The following is a 22362-nucleotide window of genomic DNA, read 5'->3' as shown; positions in this document are numbered from 1 at the left end:
GTTTTCACATTCTAGCCGTAAATGGGCCCTATGTGCCTCCTATGGAGCACTGCCTTCTTTTTTCTTGATCATAGGCAATGAATTCTCCTCAGTTTACAACCAAACAAGATTCAAAACTCTCCTTCCAAGGCTCTACACTTGACCCTAGTCCCCGTCCAATCAGAACAATCTTGCACTGAAGTGTTCGAGACTTATCCTGGGTGTCTATAGGCTCTGCATCTCGAATCTCGAATACATCCCGCACAGCTTGGATGATCCTGCTTGTCCCGTCATTCAGAATCAGTATGCCCTTTAGCCGATGAACCTCGAAGTCCACTGGATATGGCTCGGTTGAGACTGATTTCGCAGGAGCAGGGAACGTTGTATCCCACAAAACAGAGCGCAGCCACGCATCCACGCAGCTGACCTTATCTGCCGGTATCGGAGGTGTAACGATTGCAGTGGTAGAGATTGCCTGGTCATAGTCAGAATCATGAGAGAACTCCCAGGTTTTTAGATTTCGGCAGATGTAAACATACCGGGTCCATATGGCTATGTCCCTTCTTACTGAAGTCCAGATCTGCTAAGTGATCATAAGCATGCAAATCCAGCACAACGCCCTCAATCTGCGGCGTCCGGCTATGATCCGTCTCATGAATCTTAGCCACACTGTTGATAGAGGTAACACGATCTCGCACAGCCTCCAGCTCCTGTTCTGTAACCAGATCTGTTTTGTTGAGGATCACTACATCTGCATGTGAAATTTGCATATGCGCCATAGACAGAACAGGGCCAGAACCATGGTCATGGTTCACGTCATGCGACTCGGCCTTCTCTTCAGGCGCAGGCTCATCCAGCAAGCGCATTATGTTCTTTGCGTCGACGAGGGTGACAATTCCATCTAGGTAGATAGAGCTGCCGAGTCCTTCATCCATCCAGAAGATCGGGGCGATGTTGCCCGGGTCGGCGAGACCGGTTGTCTCTAGAAGGATGTAATCAAAGGTGCCGCGGCGTTCCATCAATGACTCGATGGCCATTACGCCCGAGTCTTTTACAGAGCAACAGATGCAGCCATTTCCGACTTCCATCCATTCTGTCACTTCTTGGCCGCCCTGGTTTACGGTCATTGGTTTTTCGATATCCATTGCTTTGTGATATAATGTCAGAAAGTAAGTTTCAATCTTCTTGATTAGATTACTTACAGTCACCAAATTCTGTAAATGTATTAGCAACTGGTTATAACTCATATCCAGGTATACCAGACGAACCGTTCATAATCACGGCAATTTTCTTGCCGTGTTTCTCTGTCAGGATATAGTTCAATAGGGTCGTTTTCCCCGCTCCCAGGTAGCCTGGTCAGCATATTAGTCTCATCCTATATGACTTAATTAAATATGTATTCCATTAAATCATACCGGTGACCAGAGTGATGGGCACGCGAGCTGTTGGTTCTTCATCTACCGATGTTTTGTCTGCCGGCATTGCAGACACATCGATAAGCTCCGGAGGAGCATCCTCATCTTCGAAGTTGGCAGACATAATGTCCTAATTCATGAATGTTGTGTAAATATATAGAAGAACGCGGAGTCTGAAGAAACAGAAAGCCCGTAGATGCGGCGGATGACGTTGTTTCCTAAAATAGACATTAGGGCACAGGGCTCGGGCGGTCAGCCGTTGTTATGTTGATGGCTGGCCTTCAGCGCCTGCGTCTATGCTCTCAACACTCGACCTTTTCTTCATTGATACAGTTTTAACGAAGCGTCTCGCCGCCATCCACTCTTTTATTTGTATCTTGCTTTCTCTCGTTTCATCTAGTGCCCTCGTTATACTACCATCATGACTGCTGCGGGAGTCTCCCCATCAAGCTCCCCGCGGCTTCCCAGTCCTCCTCCATTTACTGAGGTTCAGATTGGGCCTCAGTCACCGTCCGTTGGTGAGGCCTTTGGCAGAGATGCAGACCTGCTTGGTGTTGCGATGGGAGAAAATGATGCCTCGACACGCAGAATCCGGCCAGGGACCAAGTCCGCCGACATGGCATCTGGCCCGCCGGTGATTCCCATTTCGCAGGTTGGTTGCTCTCCACTGGCTGTTTTAGGATATTACTGACCAATACAGATTGATTCTCCATTCCCGTTCCAGGAACACCTCAAGGCCAAGTTCCATGAGCTTACGAACCCCAAAGGATCCGACAAACTGGTCCCGATCACAATCGAAGATGCGCAGAAGCTGGCAAGCCCCCCGGATGAGGATGTCGATGAATCGATATGGCTCTACGAACTGTGCCGTTTCTTCACAATAGAAGCTAATCGCCTAATCACAGGCTTTCTTGAGGAGAGCCCGCCCTGCTCAGTGCAAACTTGTCCCGAGATGAAGGTCAACGAGTGGCAGTATATTTGTGCGGCGCACGGTGAACCACAATATTGCTGCGCAATTGATTATTGCTGCCATACTCTAGATTGGGCCATGAACATCCTCTCATCGGACCAATTCAGTCGAGTGGATTTGAAAGTTCATAGTGCCAAAATCTTGCCAGATATCTTCCGTCGTCTTTACCGCATCTTCGCACACGCATGGTTCAGGCATCGTAACGTGTTTAAGAAGGTGGATGACCGTGACGGTCTGTACGTCTTTTTCAAGACTGTTTGTGTTACACACAAGCTTCTGAAGGAGAACCAGATGTACACAATTCCCCCTGTGGCCGGAGGACCCGATCTACCGCCTAAAGAAGAAAAAGCCATCAACAGCAAAGCTCGCACTATTCTGCGCAAGGAGGATGAACCCCCATTCGGTGCTGCTGTGGAGAGTCAGGACCCGGCGCTCGTCACCGGCGCGACCACCCGTCGGCACAAGCACAGTCCTTCAACAGGTTCGCGTGTCACAAGTATCGCCGAGGATGCGGAAGATTCGGAGGAAATTCCGCCCTCGCAACTGCGTGGGCCCCTGAAGCAATCGCCCGAGCCGCGACCTGTTTCTGTTTTGGAAATACAGAGCAAAGAGGAACCTACTACCGCAGATGACACACCTACTGATGTTGGGGAACCCTCTGAAGAGCGAGTGGAGGAATCTCAGGAACAGTCACCGCAAGAACCCTATGAGCAGCCGTCTGAAACTCCTGAAGACCAGGAAAAGATCGAGCGAGTTGAGCACACTGAGCAAACTAAGCAACCAGTCTCTGAAGAATCAGCTACAAATACAGAATCGTCCATCGATGAGCATTCTACGGAAGAAAAGACAACTTCCAGCGCAGAGGCAACTCCAGCTGAAGAGCCTAAAGCTAAGATTGAAGCGGCACAAGAGCCTTCCGTTTCCCCAGAAACCAAAGACGAGCCAAAGAAAGAGGAGTCTTGATATCAACTCTTTCTGGAACATCTTACGCCAATTCCACACTGATGATAATTGCTATTTTATGCTTATTCTTCAAGTTTCCCTACTTTTATTTACCCTTGCGATTGGATGAGTCGCAATTCTTTCCAAGGTTAGCTATCTGATACTCTTTTTGTAATATATTTCAGGATGTTGTTTATGGCCAATGGCCAATGTCGATGATACCCATTTACCTTTGCTTTCTGGATACATTCATGGATAAAACAAGTATATAATGTAATTCGTAGATCTTCCAAGGTTGGAACATTGGCCTGCCTCATATGCCAGGTACCTACGTGCCCAGGTGGTAGGGTTGATATCTTGATAAGCGCTTATCAACCCGCCGACATCACCAGAAAACGAGACAAGGTTTAAAGCTTCCCAAATCCACCTCCTATATCCAACTCCAAAATGTCAGCTCTCAAAGGCGCTGCGCCAATCTACTTCGGCCCATTTGTGGTCACACCACAGGTGAATCTGCCCCTGCCCCAGACAACAGTCTCAATCAACACATTATAGCACAGAGCTAGGCCAGATACGACAAGCATAAACAAACTCCCCAACACATCACCCTAACTAACAACTCACCCACAAATCCCCAGGTCTTCCACACAACTCCCTTAACCTTCGCCCTGGTAAACCTGAAACCAATCCTCCCAGGACACGTCCTAGTCTCCCCCCGGCGCATCGTCCCCCGCGTCACAGACCTCACCCCCGCCGAAACAAGCGATCTCTTCCTAACAGTGCGGCGAGTGGGTCGCATGGTAGAGCGCGTATACGGTGCTACGAGCTTGAACATCGCCGTTCAGGACGGCGTGCATGCCGGCCAGAGCGTACCACATGTTCATGCGCATATCATCCCCCGCAAGGCGGCAGATCTAGATCACGCCGGTGGTACGGATGCGGTTTACGATTTGCTTGATGGGGAAGAAGGGGATTTGGGGAAAGTGTTCAAGACTGCCCTTCCTACAGAAAGCGGCGGTCAGTCAACTGAGGATATGATTAAAAATGCTGCGAATCCAGGGAGGAGGTCTAAGTTCCCAGCTGTGGATAATGATGCGCGCAAGCCTCGTGATGAAGAGGATATGAAGGCCGAGGCTGAGATGTTGGCGCGGGAGATGGAGAATGAGCCTCTTGATTAATTTGGTCCATTTCTTGGATACGAAGGTCCGAGGCAATTGTATACATATGGTTCTAATAGAGACAGGTATGACAGTTCACCAGTAAGTGAGATGCTCAAATTTTGGACGGCTCCGCTACCCAGGTCGTTGGTGACCTGTTGATAACTAGAGTGTTGGGAGATCACTTAGGCAGGAACGAGGGGTTCTCCCATAGTACAGTAACTATTTGAAGGTCGTGCATATTCAGGAAGACCCTTCCAATGCCATCCACGACTCTAAAGGCATCATCCTTGAACACTAGTTGGTCGTTCCTCCAATCCTCGGCAAAGAAGTCGGCAAGTATCGATATAGTCGCATCATCGAGGACCAGCAAACCAACGAAAACAGAGTCAAGTTATAATACCAACGTAAGTACCTAGCTTTTCGCATCATACTGCACCTACTACTTCATAAAGATCATAAAGATCATGTAATTCTCATAACTCGTCCTCTATGGTATCTAAAGTACCCAAAAAAGAAACGCAAAGATGAAAATAAAGCAACCAACGCCGAAAATGCAGTGGGTCTCTAAAAAGATAATCCCAGGGCATGCCAGACTCCCCTATCACTTATTCCCTGTAATGGCAACTGCGCGCACCCCGCATGCAGATTTTACGCCTTCTTCAATCTCTCCTGAATGACCTCCGCAGCCCAGGCCTGAATCTCTGGCAGCCGAATGCGCGAGGCGACGTGAGTGAACTCGGTGAGATCAACCTCATTCGAGCGCTCGTACTCAACCATCTGCAACAGCAGCTCCATCTTGTCGATATCGTGCACGAAGTGGGCCTCGAGAGTCTCGTCCTTCTCGTATTCCTCAAACACTTTCTTGATTTCCTCGCCCGACAAAATGCCTCCGGGGACCTTGCCAAGGAGGGTCGTGGTGATGTAGTCCATAACGGAGGCCTCGCGACGAGCCTTCTCGGCCTTGGTGATGTGGTAGTCGACTGGAGTGATATCACCAACAAGCGCCTCGGCCATGTCGTGGATCAAGGCCATCTTTGTGCAGTGCGGGATGTTGATCTTGGTTGCCAGGGACGGCGGGGCCATCATCGTCATGATCGACATGCGATACATATGGTCTGAGATGGACTCGCCATTGATACCGAAGCGGCGCCAGCCCTCGCGCTTGGTGGTCTTAAGGCGCTCGATCAAGTGGAAGAAGGGGACGGGTGACGTAGAGTTCTCCTCTGGTCGGTGGGGGAGCGTGGAGAGCACTGCAGATGTCAGATTTGCGGGGTCTAAGAAGAGGAATTAGGGGCTTACCAGTCTCAGGCGTCCACTCAGAGTTGTCGGAGGCCATGGTTGATTTTAGTGGAGAGATAGAACCACTGAGACCCTGGGAGGAAGGAAGAGACACGGCCAAAGAGGAGAATCGAGGAGAGGAAAAAACAAAGAAAGAGAAACAACGAACGCGGGACTCTGATAGGCACTGCAAACAGTGCAAACATTCGTTATCTATGTTTACTCTCCGCCGCCTGTTTACTAAAGTCCCCTTCGACACAGGATGGCTGCGACAAGGCCTGTTCGGCCAAAACCCCTGGACTGGCAGGGTCCTTCCCATTTGGATGTGTTTCTTCGCAATTTGAAGCTATTGCATCTAGATCAACGGGAGGAGTGGCCCGGCATATCTCTCCGTACCTTGGCCCCGACATCACAGAACCAACGACAACGAATTCGACTGATAGAATGGGCCCTTTATCACCTCTATACCATTTGGGATCCGGAGGGTGCCCAAAATGTACAGTTCAATTGTTACCTTCCAAGGTTGTGGACTTTGCTGACATCCCCCACAGAAACTCCGACCCTTCTTCCCCCCGTTAGAACCTCTACAGTCTGTCAACCTCCGCGCAGCCTTGTTTCGGTGCCTAGGTGAACTAAAGAAGAATGGCGATCTGGGAAGGGAGATTGTCCTTCGCAAAACCATGCTGGATGATTGCAAGGGCGATAAATTCGAGGAGCTACTCGCTGGCTTCTCCACCGCCGTTCTCCGTAAAGTTTTGGCGGTCTCCGTGGACGAGACGCTTGAGAATCATGTCATAAAACTTTCGACTGCCACTGCCATAACACCAACCGATTATCAGAATCTCCTACCGCTCATTCTTTCCCACCAAGTATCTCTTGGTTCTATAGGAGAACGCCATGCCCGGGTTCGAGACGCGTATCATCGGTTCTCACAGCTACTAGATGATAAAAAGGTCGAACTTACTGGACGTGCGAATCAAGAACCAGTTGATGGCGTGAATGATATACAGGGCGATCCCGAGAGCTTGGTACGTGAGTTACAGACAAATTGGCTGGGCAGCGAGGAATGGGCCACTGCACTGCTCGAAGGCGGATCACAAAGCAGCACGGACGCTTTTCTGGAACTCCCTTTCTCGGAGGCATGGATGCGGGCAACGAACTCGAATGCCAGCGGTTTCAACAGTGGGTTGAAGCAGGACCTTGTCCTTGATTTGGAGGCTCGTATTGTACTCCAACGAAGTCGACTGCGCAAGTGGCATGAATACAAAAAGTCAATCTCAAAGGAAAGAGACACCGACGAAATTAGCACAGCCTCGCCTAAAGAGCCACGTGTGCTATTCCGGGATCACCAGTCTCTCACAGTTGCTAGTATATCTAAAGCTGTTCGCCAACCCGGGGATCGCGGACGGACGTTGAAAGGGCCAGAGAAATATCTCCTATCCTCTGTAAATGAGGCCTTATCCCGTATCAACGGCAAATCCCGCATCAAGCCTGCAGTTCTCACACCGGAGGTGAAAACGAGTAGCAAACTACATTTCAGAAGCTCATCGAAGATCGTCAGCTCGCCATCAAGGGTGGCAGAAGACCACACCCCTGATATTCCACCAGACCTAGAAACTCCAGAGCTCCACCCCGAGCCCGAGCCCGAGCCCAAGCCACTTCCAGAATCAGAGCATATTCAATCCTCTCCCCAAATCGTCCGGCTCTCCCCAGATCCCCCCTCATCGGATGAAGAACCAGCCCCGGAACCCATCAAGCGCACCCACACCTTAGCAGAGCGCACGCGCAGATCAATGTCTCTCCTTCCACCTGTGGCCCACGAAGCGCCACGGCCACGCCGCAGACCCCGCCCATCTTTCCCGGTCAACCAGTTCGTGACTCCGCGGAAGACTTCTACACAATCAGCTTGTTCGAGGGAAATCTCACGTGCTTCAACCCCTCAGGATCAGCTCTTTGAGGAAGATGCTGAGTACGCGAGTGTCTTTAAGTCGCGGCCGCGCGTGGCACTTAGTCCTATTTCGTCGCCGGCTGTGCATGTCAGTCCCTCTTTTGAGGAGGAGGGTTTTGAATTGGATTATGAGGATGGGGATATGAGTGAGAGTAGTGAGTGGGGTGTCGATTCGCCTCTGGCTGCTCCACGATTGAGGGGCTAGTTTGTCAAATTATCTCAACTATTCGGTGAAGCATTGTCAATGAGTAGTTCGAAATTCTACATTCTGTCTAAACCCCCTTTGTCAAAGCTCTAGTTCCAGACGGACGTGAGACGACCGCGTAGATATAGCCCTTACATTTGTTTCAGGAGATGCCTGCGTGCCGGAAGTTAAGCCAAATTCTTTCATCAACTCCGGAAACTATATGTACGTGGGTAGCCCTGGAGCCCTGGGGAGTTCAGTAAATTATTAAGCTTTAGAGTTACGTCCACGGGTATCAGAACAATAAGGGTGGGCCCGAGGCGGGCTCCCCCGGGGGTCGCTTGGGGGGCCCCGAAGTTCATGTTAGAACCATCTTAGGCTATTCGTATCTAAATCAGATAACATATAAATATGTGGGCATTACTAAATTCTCTATTTACCAAACGTCCAATAGCTTTGGTCTGTCTTATATCTAATTATATATATAGTTTACGGTATCTTCCAGGGTTGTTCTTACCCTGGGGGTAGGATCAAGGCAGAAATTTAACTATGAAACAAGGATGCATGGCAGGTAATTTCAAAACGGATGACAGCTCTGGAGTTTCATGTCTCGTTTCTATCATAAAATATGACCTCTTCTCATACCTAAGTTGTATATCCCGTGATTGTTGTCTTAAGGTTTACAAGTATTCATAAGTTTTAACCTGAAGTTGATTTCGGATCCTAATATAGAGATTCAAACAATACTATTGAGCAGAACAGAAAAAAATACACATATAAGCTTCGAGGTAGTTGCGTAGTTCAACATTTGAAACTGAAGAATACGAATGCCGCGGAACTCGGCTAAGCTCATTTCTAGAGCAGAATAACAGCCTAATTGTTCTAGAAGCATCCCGGGGTGGATGCGATCTATGCCAGGAATACTATGCCGAATGTCTCCGTTATAGCAGTAAAGAAACCTCTGGAGTAATCAAAATTCTTATTGGATAAGTTGAATGTAAGATCATAAAACAAATAGACGGTGAATGATGACCCACACGTGCAAGATCGAGTGGGGAGTAAGGATGATGCGATGGCTGTTTTAGTCTCCGAAGATGAAACAGACATGTTAGAGATAAATTAGCGACCTCGGTTTTTAAGATCTGCGATGTCAAATGCTTGCAAGTGCTCCTTTCCTATATGCACTATTACCACATGTAGTAAAGCGACCTCGGGAGTTTTAAACTAAAAAAAGTACGTTAAATACTACCGCATCTGAGAATTCTAGAATGTCTGCCATAACCAAGACCAAGATCCCAGAAACTTGCCACGTTTTGTATGACAAGGAGCAAGTCCAGGAGGCCCTTGCTCTCTGGCGATCTTACTCTTTGTAGTGTGTAAATGTTGTAATTCTTCCCGGGCATTGGTCTTGGGATAATTGCCCCCGCCCTTGTGCGCTGCTTGGGCCCCGATATTTTCATGTCTGATTGTTCATATTTTGTGGCTGTCCTACAAAATTAAAAATAAAACTGAGTCTTTCTTCCCAGTAAGGATCTTTGGCGTCAACTTCTCCCTCATGGCGCCTTCAGCCACATTCATCCACTCCCTTGGTCATAATACCTTGGGAAAGATAGATATCACTGTGCAGTCAGTCCTTTTGGCTATTGTCTTTATTTCCGTTGGTCTACGGCTATGGTCACGACGATTGCAGTGGATTTCGTTAGAGTTGAATGACTTGTTGATTATAGTTGCGACGGTAGGGTTATCTATTTCATTGCTTTCTTTTCAATATGTGGCGCTGTTGGTTCCCCGCAAAATCTCGACAGGGCTGACTGTAAAATTATAGTTCTTCATGGTCGGTCGCTATGTGGTGGAAATTATCATGGTCCTACTATGTGGAATGGGACTGCATTCCACCGAAGTAGACCATGTGGGAGGGGCCGAGATTCTTGTCCTATTCAAGGAGGTAAGTCACATTGAGTGGCATCCATTGATTTATACCGATCTATGTTTGTTTCTTTAGCTGACCCTACTATCAGCTTACATATGCGAGTGATCTTCTCTGGGTCACTGTGCTTGCTTTGATCCAATTGTCGATTCTCGACTATTGTGTGCACAGATTCGGTCATCGTACTATTACTTTGCTAGCATATGTTATCATGGGTCTATCCTCGGCTCTCTGGGTTGCAGCCTTCTTTGCAACTGCGTTTTCCTGTAATCCGCCAAAGAGAATATGGCATGTCGACACTCCGGGTCATTGCAGTAATCGCAGAATGTTGCATATCAGTGTCCATGCAAGTGAAGCAATTCTGGGCTTCTTTATTGTTATTCTTTCTACTCCTTCGATATGGGGCACCCCCTTGTCGAAGACTAGGCAAACTGCACTGGTTTGTATCCAGGCTCTAGGGCTAGGGTGAGTAACCAACACCTGATTATGGGCATATAAATATACAGTACAGAATGTTAACTAACCAATGTTCCAGCATCATTTCCATTATTACTGTCCTCGCAAAACTCGAGCTCGAGCTCGACCCAGGAACCCTAACCCAAGGTTCCGCCAGGAAGTCAATCCTTTCATGCATCGTGCCTCTTCTGGGGATAATAGTTGCCTGTCTCCCAGCCGTGGAGCCAGCCATTCAACGGATGTTCAGAATACCCGTGTTTCCATCCCCTGTCCAAACCTCGATGCATGATCCCACCTTTGCGAGGTACTGGAGGACGACAGTTCTTTCGGGTAGGCGGTTGGAGGAACCAGAGATGCCTCTGGTCACTATTACCCAACCTTTCAAGGCAAAGATGAGCCATCTTGCTCCTGGACATATTCAGGTTACTTCACATTGGGAAATTCATTCGTCGCGGGGTTCGGCGAGACTTGATAGATCACCCGTGCGGCAGGCCTAGGGGGTTTTATATCGAGAATTTCGTGGTTTATATAGATTCAATTATAGACATCGGGTCTGGTATTCGGAATAGATTAAGTTCATTTTGTTATCCACTCCGAAGTACGGCAATAAATGCGCTCTGTATCGGCCACCCACGTCATGTGCATATCTTCCTCTTCCAACTCTTCCGGTGTATCTATTTGCTACTTTTATTGCTCTTATATAAGAGGACTGGGATATATAGTGTATTGAATACAAAAAAAAAATCTATACAGAAATCTAGAGCCTAAATCAGATTCCAGGATATGTATATATCCCAAGCACGAGGACATTTTGATACATATGAACAGATTCCCTAGCTTCCTACCTTACCTTGAATCCACTATAACAACAATATATACCGAGCCCATAATGCTGTCTTTCTCTTTACAGTTTATTCAGTAGCCCTAGAAAGGTGTAAACAGAGCAAAGCCACTGCGGACCTAATCCCGGTCTATACTCTTAATCTGGAAAGTGTGCATATGCTTTATATATCGTCGTCCGCTGACATCTTTCATCCCAACTCATTGTGGTTGGCCAATTGGCCTAGTGGTAAGGCATCCGTTTCCGGTGCGGGAGATCGTAGGTTCGAATCCTGCATTGGTCGTCAACTTTTTGCTTTTCTCCCCTATAGATACAGGGAGGGGAATGCATGATTTTTTGCATGCTGAATTTATTGATTGTTTGGGGGATAGATAACCTGTTGTCTGGTTATGGACTGAGGTAGGAAGCAAATCACGTGCGAGCCAAGAGACAGTTTATATGAAAAGACTGACTGAGTTGACTGTTTTTTGACTGTCTGCGTGATATGATTGATGTTTGATGAGACTTGCATACAGTTATAATGAACATGTGAATCTCTCTTTGTTAGTTAGTTAGTATAGGCCCTTTTGTGCGGAGTACGGAGGGAGGGAGTATGTATGTACAACAAATATATATATCATCTCATCCGAGCAAATGTAAAAAAACCAAATAAATAATCAAATCAATCAATGCCCACCTAGATAATATGAGAGAATGCTTAATTAAGATCAAGTAAGAGCCTACTCGATATATGTATGCAACTAAACAAATAGCCTCCTTCCTGCCTTAGATTGATTGCCTCAAAGGTACAACATACAAAACATCCATGCACCCAACCACCCGCCCATCCCTGCCAAATGAGGGAGTATAAAAACAGACAGCACCCGCCGTTCCAATCCAACAAAGGTCAAAAGGAAAAACCACAAACTAGATGGATATTTAGATAGATCACATAAAATAGAGGCCAAAAAACAAAAAGATAACGACCAATGCAGGATTCGAACCTACGATCTCCCGCACCGGAAACGGATGCCTTACCACTAGGCCAATTGGCCGCCTTGTGTATCATCTGCTCAGAGAAGGCCGTCATGAGGACAACTAACCGCTGGCTCTTTGTTGGAGCTGACTACCTGTGAACATCCAGTAGGTCTGCATATATATTCCTGCTGGCAGATACTAATCGAGGCTTAAGCTGATAGCTGTCTTCCATATGAGCATTCCGAGTGACAACCACGAGTCGCAGTAAACATATCGATGAGATCCCAGCGGGTGACAGGAAACCCTAAGTTGGAGGATCAGGAACAAAACAAGCCACCCCTTAACGAGGGCGTAATGCCTACCACCAATCAATTTCCCAAAAAGGAACTCGCAGAATTAAATAACGAGGGCGCAGGTACCACCAGTGTAGGTCCCGGGCCCTGCATCGTCTCCCACGATCAGCCAGGATCATCCCTTGCATAGAAGGGAGGTGAAACCATGATCGACGGGGAAATTTGTCGAGATTAAGCATTAGCACATTCCTCTCGGAGGAGAAAAGAATTCAGCCACCCTGTTAGAAGCAGCGAAAGAAGCCACTAGTATTTGCCGCGAGGGATGTTGATATCGCCGCACGGGCAGTTGAGGGACGAAATGACGCCCCTTCATATCGGAGCGATGACAGAATGTCAGCAAGACGATCCGTTCTGAAAAGATTAAAGAAAGTCTGGAATCCCTCGAGGTGGCTCGCATTCCTGCAGACTTTCATTAAAATCGCTTCTTTTTTTTTGTCGCTCGTCGGCACTTCCTTTCTTTCAGCTCGATACTTACAGGGCCTATACAGCCGACACAATGGTTAAAACTACGTATGCCCTTACGCTTTTTGCAGCTGCCAGCTTGGCGGCTCCAGTTCCGCAGCTCAATGGCCGTGCCGAGAAGCAGGCTTCAGTCGAGCACAAGAACCTCATTGAGGATATTCCTATCCTTGGACCTCTTCTTGGAGGGGTAAGTGCCATTCAACTCTTATAGGGAGTGGGTTGCTAGAAAGAGACGGGACTAATAACAATCGACCAACAAACAGAAGCAAGGTGTCAAGCGCGATGATGCTAAGCCTCAACACAGCAATCTCATCGACGATCTTCCGATCATTGGAGGTCTTCTTGGCAACGTAAGATTGCCGTTTTGGTTTTGTGGTAAAACTAGAAGAGTACTAAAGGTAGTCCCAAACAGGCCAAGCAGAACAAGCGCGGAGATATTGGACAAGACGGTATTAGTGGCTTGCCCTTACTCGGAGGGCTGTTCGGATCGGTAAGTGTTTCTAGCCTGCATTGACTTGAAGGGCTTGGTATTAACGGAACCCTAGCACCAACACACTGGTGGCGCGAATGGCATTACCAAGCGTGGAAACGGCGGCCAGAACTATGGCCAGAACGACGGTCAGAACTATGGCCAAAATGGGGGTCAGAATGCTGGCCAAAATGCCGGCCAGAACGAAGGTCAGAACGAAGGTCAGAATTCCGGCCAGAATGTAGGCCAAAACGGAGGAAACGGCTGGAAGCGCAGCCTGGAAAGCAGCCTCAGCAGCCTCCCCATCGTCGGAGAGCTTCTCAAGGTACGACACATCTTCTAACCATTTGAAAAAGCTAGAACCAGAACAAGAAATCTGACATGACATGACACGGGCCAGAATAAACCCTCTCACAAGCACACCGAAACTCCGCCTAAGCAACTCAATACCCGCGAGGCTGGCCGTCCCAAGGGTATCTTCGGTCTCCTGCAGTCTCTGACTAGCGGCGATGTAAGTTCTAACCTTCGGCGACACTTGTATGTATACAAGTGCTAATAATCCAAATAGCCCGTCAGCAAGAGCCACAAACGCGCCGCTGAATTCGATCAACTGGAACCAATGGACGACCTCCTTGAAGGAGCCGTCGCGACTGGTCTGGATGCTGCGTCTTCTGCTAACCCTTTTATGGTATGTCATTCTACCAGTCTCGAGGAAGTCTGGAGAGAATCCGAGTCAAGCGATTGTACTGACACCTGGACAGATGCGCCGTGATGAGTCTGCCGCCCCCAAGGCAAACCAGGCCCCGCAGGGTAACCAGAAGGGATCCCAGGGAGCCAAGGAGAGCAAGGCCTCCAGCGGCCTCCTCGGTACATTAATGAGCAAGGACGGCCCTCTTGGTGCTATTATGGGCAACGCCGAGCACGGCGTTGGCCTTTTCCCAGTACGTGTCGCTCAACGCATATAAGCAAACCGTGAAGCTAACATTCGTCCAGATGCGCCGTGACACCAACGAACTTGAGGCCCGGCAAGCGCCCCCCATCCAGGGCGCCTCACTGACCAGTGTCCTCCTTGAGGGCGGTGCTTTGGGAAAGGTCACCAAACTTCTTTCTGGAGGTGCTGAGACTAAGCACGATACCAACTCCCCTTCTAAGGTCGGCGACATGTCCACTGCGGGTCCTCCCAACCCTGCCTCTGGTGCTGGCCCGCACTCTGGCCCTGGCCTTGCTGCTCAGAAGCAGGGACCCAAGGCTGCTTTTCAGTAACCTAGACACGGCACGATTACGTTATGTTTGATTTTCAAGGTTCTATCAGTCGAAAAACTGAGGATTTTATGAAATTAGTCAGATTAGCCGACTGAGATTGGGGATGGGCAATAATCGGCTATGCTGTTCAACTGTTGAGTTCTTATTTATTCTTTCAAACAAGATCAAATGCGTTACTTGATTCAATGATAAACCGAAGCTTGAGTGAATAAATCACAGGCAATTTTGAATTCTGGATACAAAAAGAAACCCGCAGGAAAACCCTGCTATGTAGTGAGACAGGCAGACGAAGCTGCAAGGAGCGCAAAGAACCAAAACATAGAAATCGTAAATCGTAGTCAAATCAAAACCGGCATTTCCGGTTCGGAGCACCCAGTTAAAGAGCGCCCTTGAGGGGGGTATCAGGTCGTTACACGCGATGAAAACAAATACAGCCACACTCGAGATGGAAGATCTGAAAGGCAAAGAACAGCCTAATCAGAGTCATACATGTCCACATCGTCCACTACCACCGTCGTCCCCAACGCCTCCTTACCTTCCCGAATCATCGCCTGTAACTGCTTATTCAATCGCTGGATACTGGCATCTTCTTCTCGTTCCTTTCGGCGCATCTTAGCAGCCTGTCGTTGTATATCAGACGCAGGAGCATCCCTCGATCGAGGGGATGGAAGGCCCTGTCCTTTAGTTGGCGAGTGGGGTCCGGTAGAAGAATAAGCGGCTCGTTTAGCGAGCCGGGGCATAACGGTAGATTTGCGACGAGGACTCGATGCTTGGAAAATGCGTCGTGCACGGAGTGACGGGCTAGCTAGCTCGCTGCTACCCATGGATGGATCCGAGCTTTCGGGTACCACGACCCAGCTTCGGTCGACCTCATCGTCTGGATATTGACCGGGTACGGGTGTCGAGCAGAATGTGTTCGGGGTGTAGATGTCTTTCTCGGCGGATGGGCTGGTTGAGGGCTGCCAGCTAGATTCGAGAGTTGTTGCTGGTCCAGATGACATGTCATAGCCCTGTCCTCCGCCTGCGTAGAATCCTCGGAAGGCGCCAGCCCAGCATAAATCGAGGACTTTGCTAACGGCTTTGATCACGGTCTGGCCCCAGCCTGTGGAAGTCGTGGTACTGGGGCCATCGGGGTTTGCGGATACGATGCAAGAGTCGAGGCGGCTTCGCTTGCGACTGCCGTTGTAGTCTGCTAGGTTTGTTGACTCGTCGCTGGAATCGAAGGAGGGTGGAAGGAAGGAGTCGCGGTATCGGTTCGGACGGTAGTCTAGCTCGGCAGAAGCGTGGAAATCGTTTCCTCCGCTTACTGAGCGGTAGTTGGAGTGGATCATCGGAGACCCAGTGAAACTGGACTCAAAAGGTGAAAGTTTCTCTGTATTACGTGTTCGCTTGCGACTAACTGAAAGAGAATAGAGTGATGTGGAAGCTGTGGAGGCCGGTACTTGGAATAGCTGAGAAGGCGCATTTGAGAGGTCGAGTTTAGGTGAAGCAGAGTTGAAGATATGCATATTGGACATTTTAGAAGAAAGAGAGATAAAGAAGATCAAAGATCAACTAAAAGATCAAAAGATCATAATCAGAGAAAAAAAAAAGTGAAGAAGAGGAAAAGAAAAAAAGAGGAGGTTGGATATGCGGGATTACTCCGTTTCTTTGTCTCACACCTTTAAAACCCCCTACATGTCCATCTCTAAAATGTCTTTGGATTGAAATTACAATCTTTGGCTGGTCCATTGTACTCCAGCTTCCTCCAATCCTTGATCACCATCAACTAATACACACCATCCCTCGCTACCTTGTCCTCCATCTCCCGCGATCACCGCCTCAAAGTGACCCTTAGCGTATTCCAACACTTGATTGTCAAAGGTGCCAGGTTGTAACCAGACTGCAGGGATCCCCACAGAATGAGCTTCCTGCAGTACCTTGAGAGTCACAGCCGGAGGAGTCACCACTGACAGGGAAGTCTGTGTCGGCGATGGCAAACTGGCCGGTGAGGGGACGGTATCGTAAGCACGCGAAGGGAGGGTGATCTGCGCTGCTCGAGGATTGAGTGGTGTGACCGGTAGGGAGTGTTGATGATACCAGGCGAGGACTAATGATTTAGTTCTCTATACGAAATGCCAGAGAGTGTGTTTCCTTACTCTTGTATCCGAACTTATGAGCGTCATTGCTGGCCCCCGCCACCGCAAAGCGGGGGGAAGAGAAGAATCGCTTGACTGACATGATTTGAATGGAATTTATGTTTTCAAAGAGTTAAAATAGATTTGTTAGTGTTGATAATAGCAAAATAGTTGTGAAGGTGCAAAGTTGCAAGTTCCTAAGTCGCAAAGAAAATCAAATCCAACGCAACCTCGGCCTATGACTCTCTCCCTTCTCCGACATTCGGCTATCCAACTTCATTACTTTCACATCACATTCGCATGCCACCCTTCGTCCCCCGCAAGCGCGTATCCTCCGAGGACCCGCCCCCGGCCAAGCGCCAGGCCCGGCCCGATAATTTTCAAGCTCCATTCCACCTCTCCGACTCCGACTCCGATTCCTCTTTGAGCGATGCACCCGAAGATCTCAACAAGGGCAATGCCACGCAGGCATCCGAATCCGAAGATGAAGAAGAGGATATCGACTGGGAGGATGCGATAGACACAAAAACCACCGCTACTACACCTACCGTCGCAGCTCCGGAGCTACAAGACCTAGAATTGACCCTAGATCAAAATGAGACACACGTATCTGATCTTCTGGATGGTAAGAAGGGGCCTAGTAAAATCGAGCGCCAAATCAGGATTCAGACACACTGTATGCATGTCCAGTGCTTGCTTTTCCACAACGCCATTCGCAACGCCTGGAGCAACGATTCCAAAGTCCATGAGATCTTGCGAAAAAAGCTACCGGAAGGAATTCGCAAGGAAGTCAAAAAATGGCGCATAGCTTCGGGTCTAGAACTCCCGGAGCCAAAGCCTGAACCGCCCAAAAGTAAGAAGAAGGGCAAAAAGGCCCAGAAAAATAAAGACTGGAGTGATGAGTCGGAGCGACTGGAACCAGGCCAACCAGACATGAGCCGTGGTGATCCGATAATTACATTGATAAAGGTGCTGGTCGCATACTGGAGGAAGCAATTTCGCATTACAGCACCTGGACTGCGAAAGTATGGATACCGGCCAGTTTCTGCTCTTGAATCTGCAATAACCGACTTTCGTGAGGAAGAACATGACCCGGAGCGCCACGGTGAGCGTATCGCCAGTCTTGATGAGTTCCGCGCGACCGCCGAGCGTATGCAGGGCTCGCGGGATGTGGGCGCACAGCTCTTCACAGCTCTCGTCCGCGCTTTGGGCATCGAGGCAAGACTTGTGGCCAGTCTACAGCCGCTGGGCTTTGGTTGGACTAAAGGAGAGACTTACACACCTGCACCCTCCAAGGACACTGAAAATGAAGAGGAGTCGGAAGGATCCGAGCCTGAGACTGACGTAGCTGAAAATAAGCGACCGGCGAAGAACAAGCGCAAACAGTTTGACAGCGATCTACCATTTCCTATCTACTGGACCGAAGTTGCCTCACCTGTCACGAATGAGATCATATCTGTGGACCCGCTAATACTTTCCAACCCCGTGGCACCATTTGGAGATACAGATTTACAAGCAAACTTCGAGCCTCGTGGTGCAAAAGCAGAGCGAGCCAAACAAGTTATATGCTACGTTGTCGCCCACTCGTCAGATGGTACTGCCAAAGAGGTCACGACAAGGTATCTTCGACGGCGGACCTGGCCCGGCAAAACCAAGGGCTTCCGAATGCCCTTAGAAAAAGTACCCGTAGGTCCACGGGGGAACTACATCGCCTTCGACTGGTTCGGGATGGTAATGCGCGGATACCAGCGAGCCCGCAAGAGCAAAACAGCAGTCGACAAACTCGAAGAAAGCCGAGATTTACAGCCAAACCAACCTGAGAAGAAGAGAACAACCCAAACTGCCGACACCCTTCAAAGTCTCCGAACCTCCACCGAGTTCGTCCTAGAGCGTTTCCTCCGCCGCGAAGAAGCCCTCCGTCCCGGCGCAGAACCCGTCCGAACCTTCATCGCCGGAAAAGGCGCCCGCGCCAAAGAAGAACCTGTCTTCCGACGAGCAGACGTGCTAAAATGCCTCTCTGCCGAAAGTTGGCACAAAGAAGGTCGCCAGACGAAACCAGGCGCGGTGGCCCTTAAACGCGTGCCCATCCGTGCAGTAACTCTCATCCGTAAACGCGAAGTCGACGAAATGCACCGTCAGACCGGCGAGAAACCCCTGCAGGGTCTATACTCGCGCGATCAGACAGAGTATATCGTCCCGCCGCCTATCCAGGACGGCCGAATCCCCAAGAATGAATATGGTAATATCGATTGTTTCGTGCCGAGTATGGTCCCTGCGGGTGCAGCGCATGTCCCATTACCTGGTACTGTGCGAGTGTGTAAGAAGCTTGGAATCGACTATGCGGAGGCAGTGACGGGGTTTGAGTTTGGGTCGAAGATGGCAGTGCCGGTTATTCAAGGTGTTGTTGTTGCGGCTGAGAATGAGGGGCTACTTAGGGATGCTTGGAAGGCTGAGGCTGCGGAGAAGAGGAAGAGGGAGGAGCTTAAGGCCGAGAAGAAAATTCTGCAGACGTGGAGGAAGTTTTTATTCGGGTTACGGATTATGGAGCGGGTGAGGGATGAGTATGGGGGTGATCCTGATGCTGATCGGGAGCGGGATTCGCATAATCCTTTCGCTGTACAGAAGAAGCGGAAGGAGGAACCTGATGACGGTGATGAGGAAATGCCTGATCGAGAGTCATATAACGCAATTGATCATGGCGGTGGATTTCTTCTTCCTGGTCACGAAGATGACGACGATGGCCTGATTGTTGATCATCATGATCAGCAGCAGGGTTATGCAGGTCCATCTCACAAAGATGCCGATCATGCCGATCATGCCGATGGCACTGATGATAACGAGCCATTCGAATCTGGATGTCCTACTGCAGACTCACATGTGTCTATATCCTCGGGTTCAGGTAATGAGGTGGATAATGGCAAGGGTGAAGACTCCGAACCTGAATATGTACCGCGCAGGACACGTCGAACGCGAGGTCCTTAATGGAATGAATGTATGTACTATTTACAAAAATATTCGGCCGCATTAGCGGCTTTGTGACGTCTTTCCAGTAATCTTTTCAGCAGTATCTTTAGTAGTCTTCTCATTACTACGGTCTCTTGCGCAGTCCAGCATGTATCTAATAAATAGCGAGCTACATCGGGATAATCAGATCATAATCATCATCCCGCTTCCCTTGTGCAGTCTTTTTGTAAGGGCATTTGAACAACAGGCTAACGCGATTTTTGGACTCTACACGCACCGTGAGCCATTGCAAGATTTGTGGGAAATGCTGCTATCTGGCAGCTTTGAACACTTCGATTCCACTTATATATATATATCTATAGACTTACGACCGGGAGTGCTCGAAGACTTCCAAGAGCGGCTTCTACGATTTTCAAAGTTCAACAGTCTAGAGGCTTTGCGATATAGAATTATATAAAGATGCCAACATACTTATTTGTGAAGTACTGCAAACGGTATATATAATTGTTTACACACCCTTCACAGCTGGTCATCCCACAATAGTGAGTACAGTTTAGCCAGCTGTAGTTGGGGTGGATGAAGCTGCAGAGTTGACAGGGCCTGAGGTATGGCACATATACATAGAAGAGTCTACACAATCAAGAAGCAAATACCTGCTGTTAAGAGCGAGATTTTCTCTTTATGGCTGATTGGATTGAAATCCGAGTAATGTATTTCCAAAACATCCATAAAACTATACTTGCAAGCTTGGCACAAAGAGCGAAACCAAACCCATCGAAAACACTTTCAACCATTGGAACATTGACGATAAAACAGCCAACGGGAGACAAGGCATTAAGCATCCATGCGAGCTACCCAGTCACTGCAGTTGAGAGACAAGCATGCACCGCCTCATTTGGAGATACCGAGACGTGACCGAGCAGTTGGGAAGCCGCCGCTTTAAGGGGGGCCACCGGGGCCACCGGGGCCGCCGGGACCACCACCGTTCTCATTCTCAACACCGCCATCCTCGGTGTAATAGGCCGCAGGGGTAACGGTTGAGTCCTGGGTAGAGTCGATACCAACCGTGATCCAAGCGAAGATTCCATCGGAGACATCGTCGCCCAGATAGACGTATTGCATGAGTGGGTCAATGGTGTCGAGTTCTTCGCCAAGAATTGAGTCTTCGACATTGGTGGTCAATTCCTGCGTGTTGCTTGAGTACGGGGCGACTTCCTCAACGGCGGTGATAAGATCCTGGTCGAAGAAAATCTGTCCGACGTGCGACGAGTGCGTGGTATACAGACCGGAGATGGTTCCGTTCGGGAGAAGCTTGGTCTCGTTGGCTGGGTGAGTGAGGACTATTGATGGAGTTAGTGAATATTGCAATAAATTTCAACTCGCAGCATGTGAAAGGTAAGTTGTATAAGCAATGAAACTGCAGAGAAAAGAAGACATGAACGGAGATTCTCGTAGCTGGGAATCTTACCATGAATGTGAGTTGTACGGCCAGTGTAATGGCCTGGGAAGGTCGAAAGGAATTGGACGACACCATCCTTGTTACTCTTTTGGACACCTCGGTTGAAGGTCGCGTCGAGGTTAGCGTCATCGCCAGAGTTGCCGTTTCCATTGGCGACAACTCCAGAGTAGACACCCTATAATGATCGACATTAGTGGGACGGTTCACATTGTAATATAGTGAGATTCGGACTGGAGAATCTACTTACGGTCGAATTGCAGTGCCACATGTCCAAGTAGATCTCCGGAATAGGCTCGCAGGTGTTGGTGTCCACCAATTGGATGTCCATGTAGAGAGGAACACCAGCCTGGGACTCAGCGATGTTTTGACGAACTAGTTCACCCGTGACATCTAAGCTGCATCAGCAAAATTCAATCATAAAGTAGAGACGGGAGGCTAACAGTAAGGCCCCTGAGTGACCTCAGGTCCGAGGATGCAGGTGGCCTCAGCGCCAAACAACACCTCGGGGTCGGTAGTGAAATCCACTCCAGTGAGGTTGGAGTGATGAGAAGTATCCAGGGGGCTCCCAGTGCTACGTGCCTTGAGATGGTGGTTGGCTACCAGCTTGTTAGAGTGTAGTATTTGCAATTGACTTCAAAACATACTAGGATGAAGACCAAGGCGGCGACGTATGTTCTTCACGGCCATGTCGCGACGAGCAACGTTTCGGCTTTGGTGGCCTCGACGCTGAAGGCGAGAGGCACACTGCGCAAGGCTGCGAGAGTGAACAGGGGCATGTTTCAAGAATGCAGCTCGCTCAGCAGCTTCAGCTCGGACATCATGTCCTGGGTGAGCAGACACAATGCTAGCCAGAGTAGCCAGGCCGATGGCAGCAACAGATGCAAGATGAACCATGGTCGAGGTATCGATTTGATAACACGCCTTCAAAGGACCGAAAGGTGAAAAATTCAAAGTAAGGAATTCAGACCAAGGCTGTTAGAGTTGACTGAATGTGAATGAGAAAGTTGAGGATACAACAGCTGGGTTTCTTGTGGTGTTTTATACCCTCCTTTTGCCTCACGGTATAACACCCCCGCCGGACCACGGCTCGATTCGGCATAGTTCTGATTGAGATAAAAGACATTGTTATGCAGCTGACGAAGAATAGGGAGTTGAATTGGCAAATGAAACGCGTAACATTTCTCAGCGAGTAAGGCTTCCTGTTAGCTGCAAGCCCCC

The 22362-nt window shown here is 49.0% G+C and overlaps 9 protein-coding genes across 9 annotated transcripts; 5 read left to right on the top strand and 4 right to left on the bottom strand.

Annotated features, from left to right (window-relative positions):
• Positions 1-88: 88 nt before the first annotated feature.
• On the bottom strand, positions 89-1518 carry PGRI_069840 (CobW family GTP-binding protein; the record flags this gene model as incomplete). The annotated part of the gene is made up of 5 exons (XM_040794698.1): positions 89-454; positions 519-1126; positions 1182-1193; positions 1248-1331; positions 1395-1518. 5 exons carry the CDS (start codon positions 1516-1518, stop codon positions 89-91), a joined length of 1194 nt encoding a protein of 397 aa, XP_040649029.1.
• Positions 1519-1815: 297 nt separating this feature from the next.
• Positions 1816-3327, top strand: PGRI_069830 (Mob1 family protein; the record flags this gene model as incomplete). Its single annotated transcript, XM_040794697.1, has 2 exons — positions 1816-2046; positions 2095-3327. 2 exons carry the CDS (start codon positions 1816-1818, stop codon positions 3325-3327), a joined length of 1464 nt encoding a protein of 487 aa, XP_040649028.1.
• Positions 3328-3753: 426 nt separating this feature from the next.
• PGRI_069820 (HIT family protein) lies at positions 3754-4484 on the top strand (the record flags this gene model as incomplete). The annotated part of the gene is made up of 2 exons (XM_040794696.1): positions 3754-3813; positions 3945-4484. 2 exons carry the CDS (start codon positions 3754-3756, stop codon positions 4482-4484), a joined length of 600 nt encoding a protein of 199 aa, XP_040649027.1.
• A 630-nt stretch (positions 4485-5114) lies between these two features.
• On the bottom strand, positions 5115-5802 carry PGRI_069810 (HD domain-containing protein; the record flags this gene model as incomplete). Its single annotated transcript, XM_040794695.1, has 2 exons — positions 5115-5716; positions 5766-5802. The coding sequence occupies 2 exons, from the start codon at positions 5800-5802 to the stop codon at positions 5115-5117; spliced, it is 639 nt and encodes a 212-aa protein (XP_040649026.1).
• A 204-nt stretch (positions 5803-6006) lies between these two features.
• Positions 6007-7897, top strand: PGRI_069800 (uncharacterized protein; the record flags this gene model as incomplete). The annotated part of the gene is made up of 2 exons (XM_040794694.1): positions 6007-6240; positions 6296-7897. The coding sequence occupies 2 exons, from the start codon at positions 6007-6009 to the stop codon at positions 7895-7897; spliced, it is 1836 nt and encodes a 611-aa protein (XP_040649025.1).
• A 5009-nt stretch (positions 7898-12906) lies between these two features.
• Positions 12907-14604, top strand: PGRI_069790 (uncharacterized protein; the record flags this gene model as incomplete). The annotated part of the gene is made up of 8 exons (XM_040794693.1): positions 12907-13059; positions 13136-13222; positions 13285-13362; positions 13418-13666; positions 13742-13852; positions 13910-14029; positions 14103-14282; positions 14335-14604. The coding sequence occupies 8 exons, from the start codon at positions 12907-12909 to the stop codon at positions 14602-14604; spliced, it is 1248 nt and encodes a 415-aa protein (XP_040649024.1).
• A 473-nt stretch (positions 14605-15077) lies between these two features.
• PGRI_069780 (uncharacterized protein) lies at positions 15078-16121 on the bottom strand (the record flags this gene model as incomplete). Its single annotated transcript, XM_040794692.1, has 1 exon — positions 15078-16121. One exon carries the CDS (start codon positions 16119-16121, stop codon positions 15078-15080), a length of 1044 nt encoding a protein of 347 aa, XP_040649023.1.
• A 900-nt stretch (positions 16122-17021) lies between these two features.
• PGRI_069770 (Rad4 family protein) lies at positions 17022-19703 on the top strand (the record flags this gene model as incomplete). Its single annotated transcript, XM_040794691.1, has 1 exon — positions 17022-19703. One exon carries the CDS (start codon positions 17022-17024, stop codon positions 19701-19703), a length of 2682 nt encoding a protein of 893 aa, XP_040649022.1.
• A 921-nt stretch (positions 19704-20624) lies between these two features.
• PGRI_069760 (intradiol ring-cleavage dioxygenase) lies at positions 20625-22038 on the bottom strand (the record flags this gene model as incomplete). Its single annotated transcript, XM_040794690.1, has 5 exons — positions 20625-21025; positions 21154-21319; positions 21392-21534; positions 21585-21740; positions 21789-22038. The coding sequence occupies 5 exons, from the start codon at positions 22036-22038 to the stop codon at positions 20625-20627; spliced, it is 1116 nt and encodes a 371-aa protein (XP_040649021.1).
• Positions 22039-22362: the final 324 nt, after the last annotated feature.

The sequence above is a fragment of the Penicillium griseofulvum genome, assembly GCF_001561935.1.
Source record: "Penicillium griseofulvum strain PG3 chromosome Unknown contig_92, whole genome shotgun sequence".
NCBI classification, from domain to species: Eukaryota; Fungi; Ascomycota; class Eurotiomycetes; order Eurotiales; family Aspergillaceae; genus Penicillium; species Penicillium griseofulvum.
This window is presented reverse-complemented; position numbering and strand designations above follow the sequence as displayed.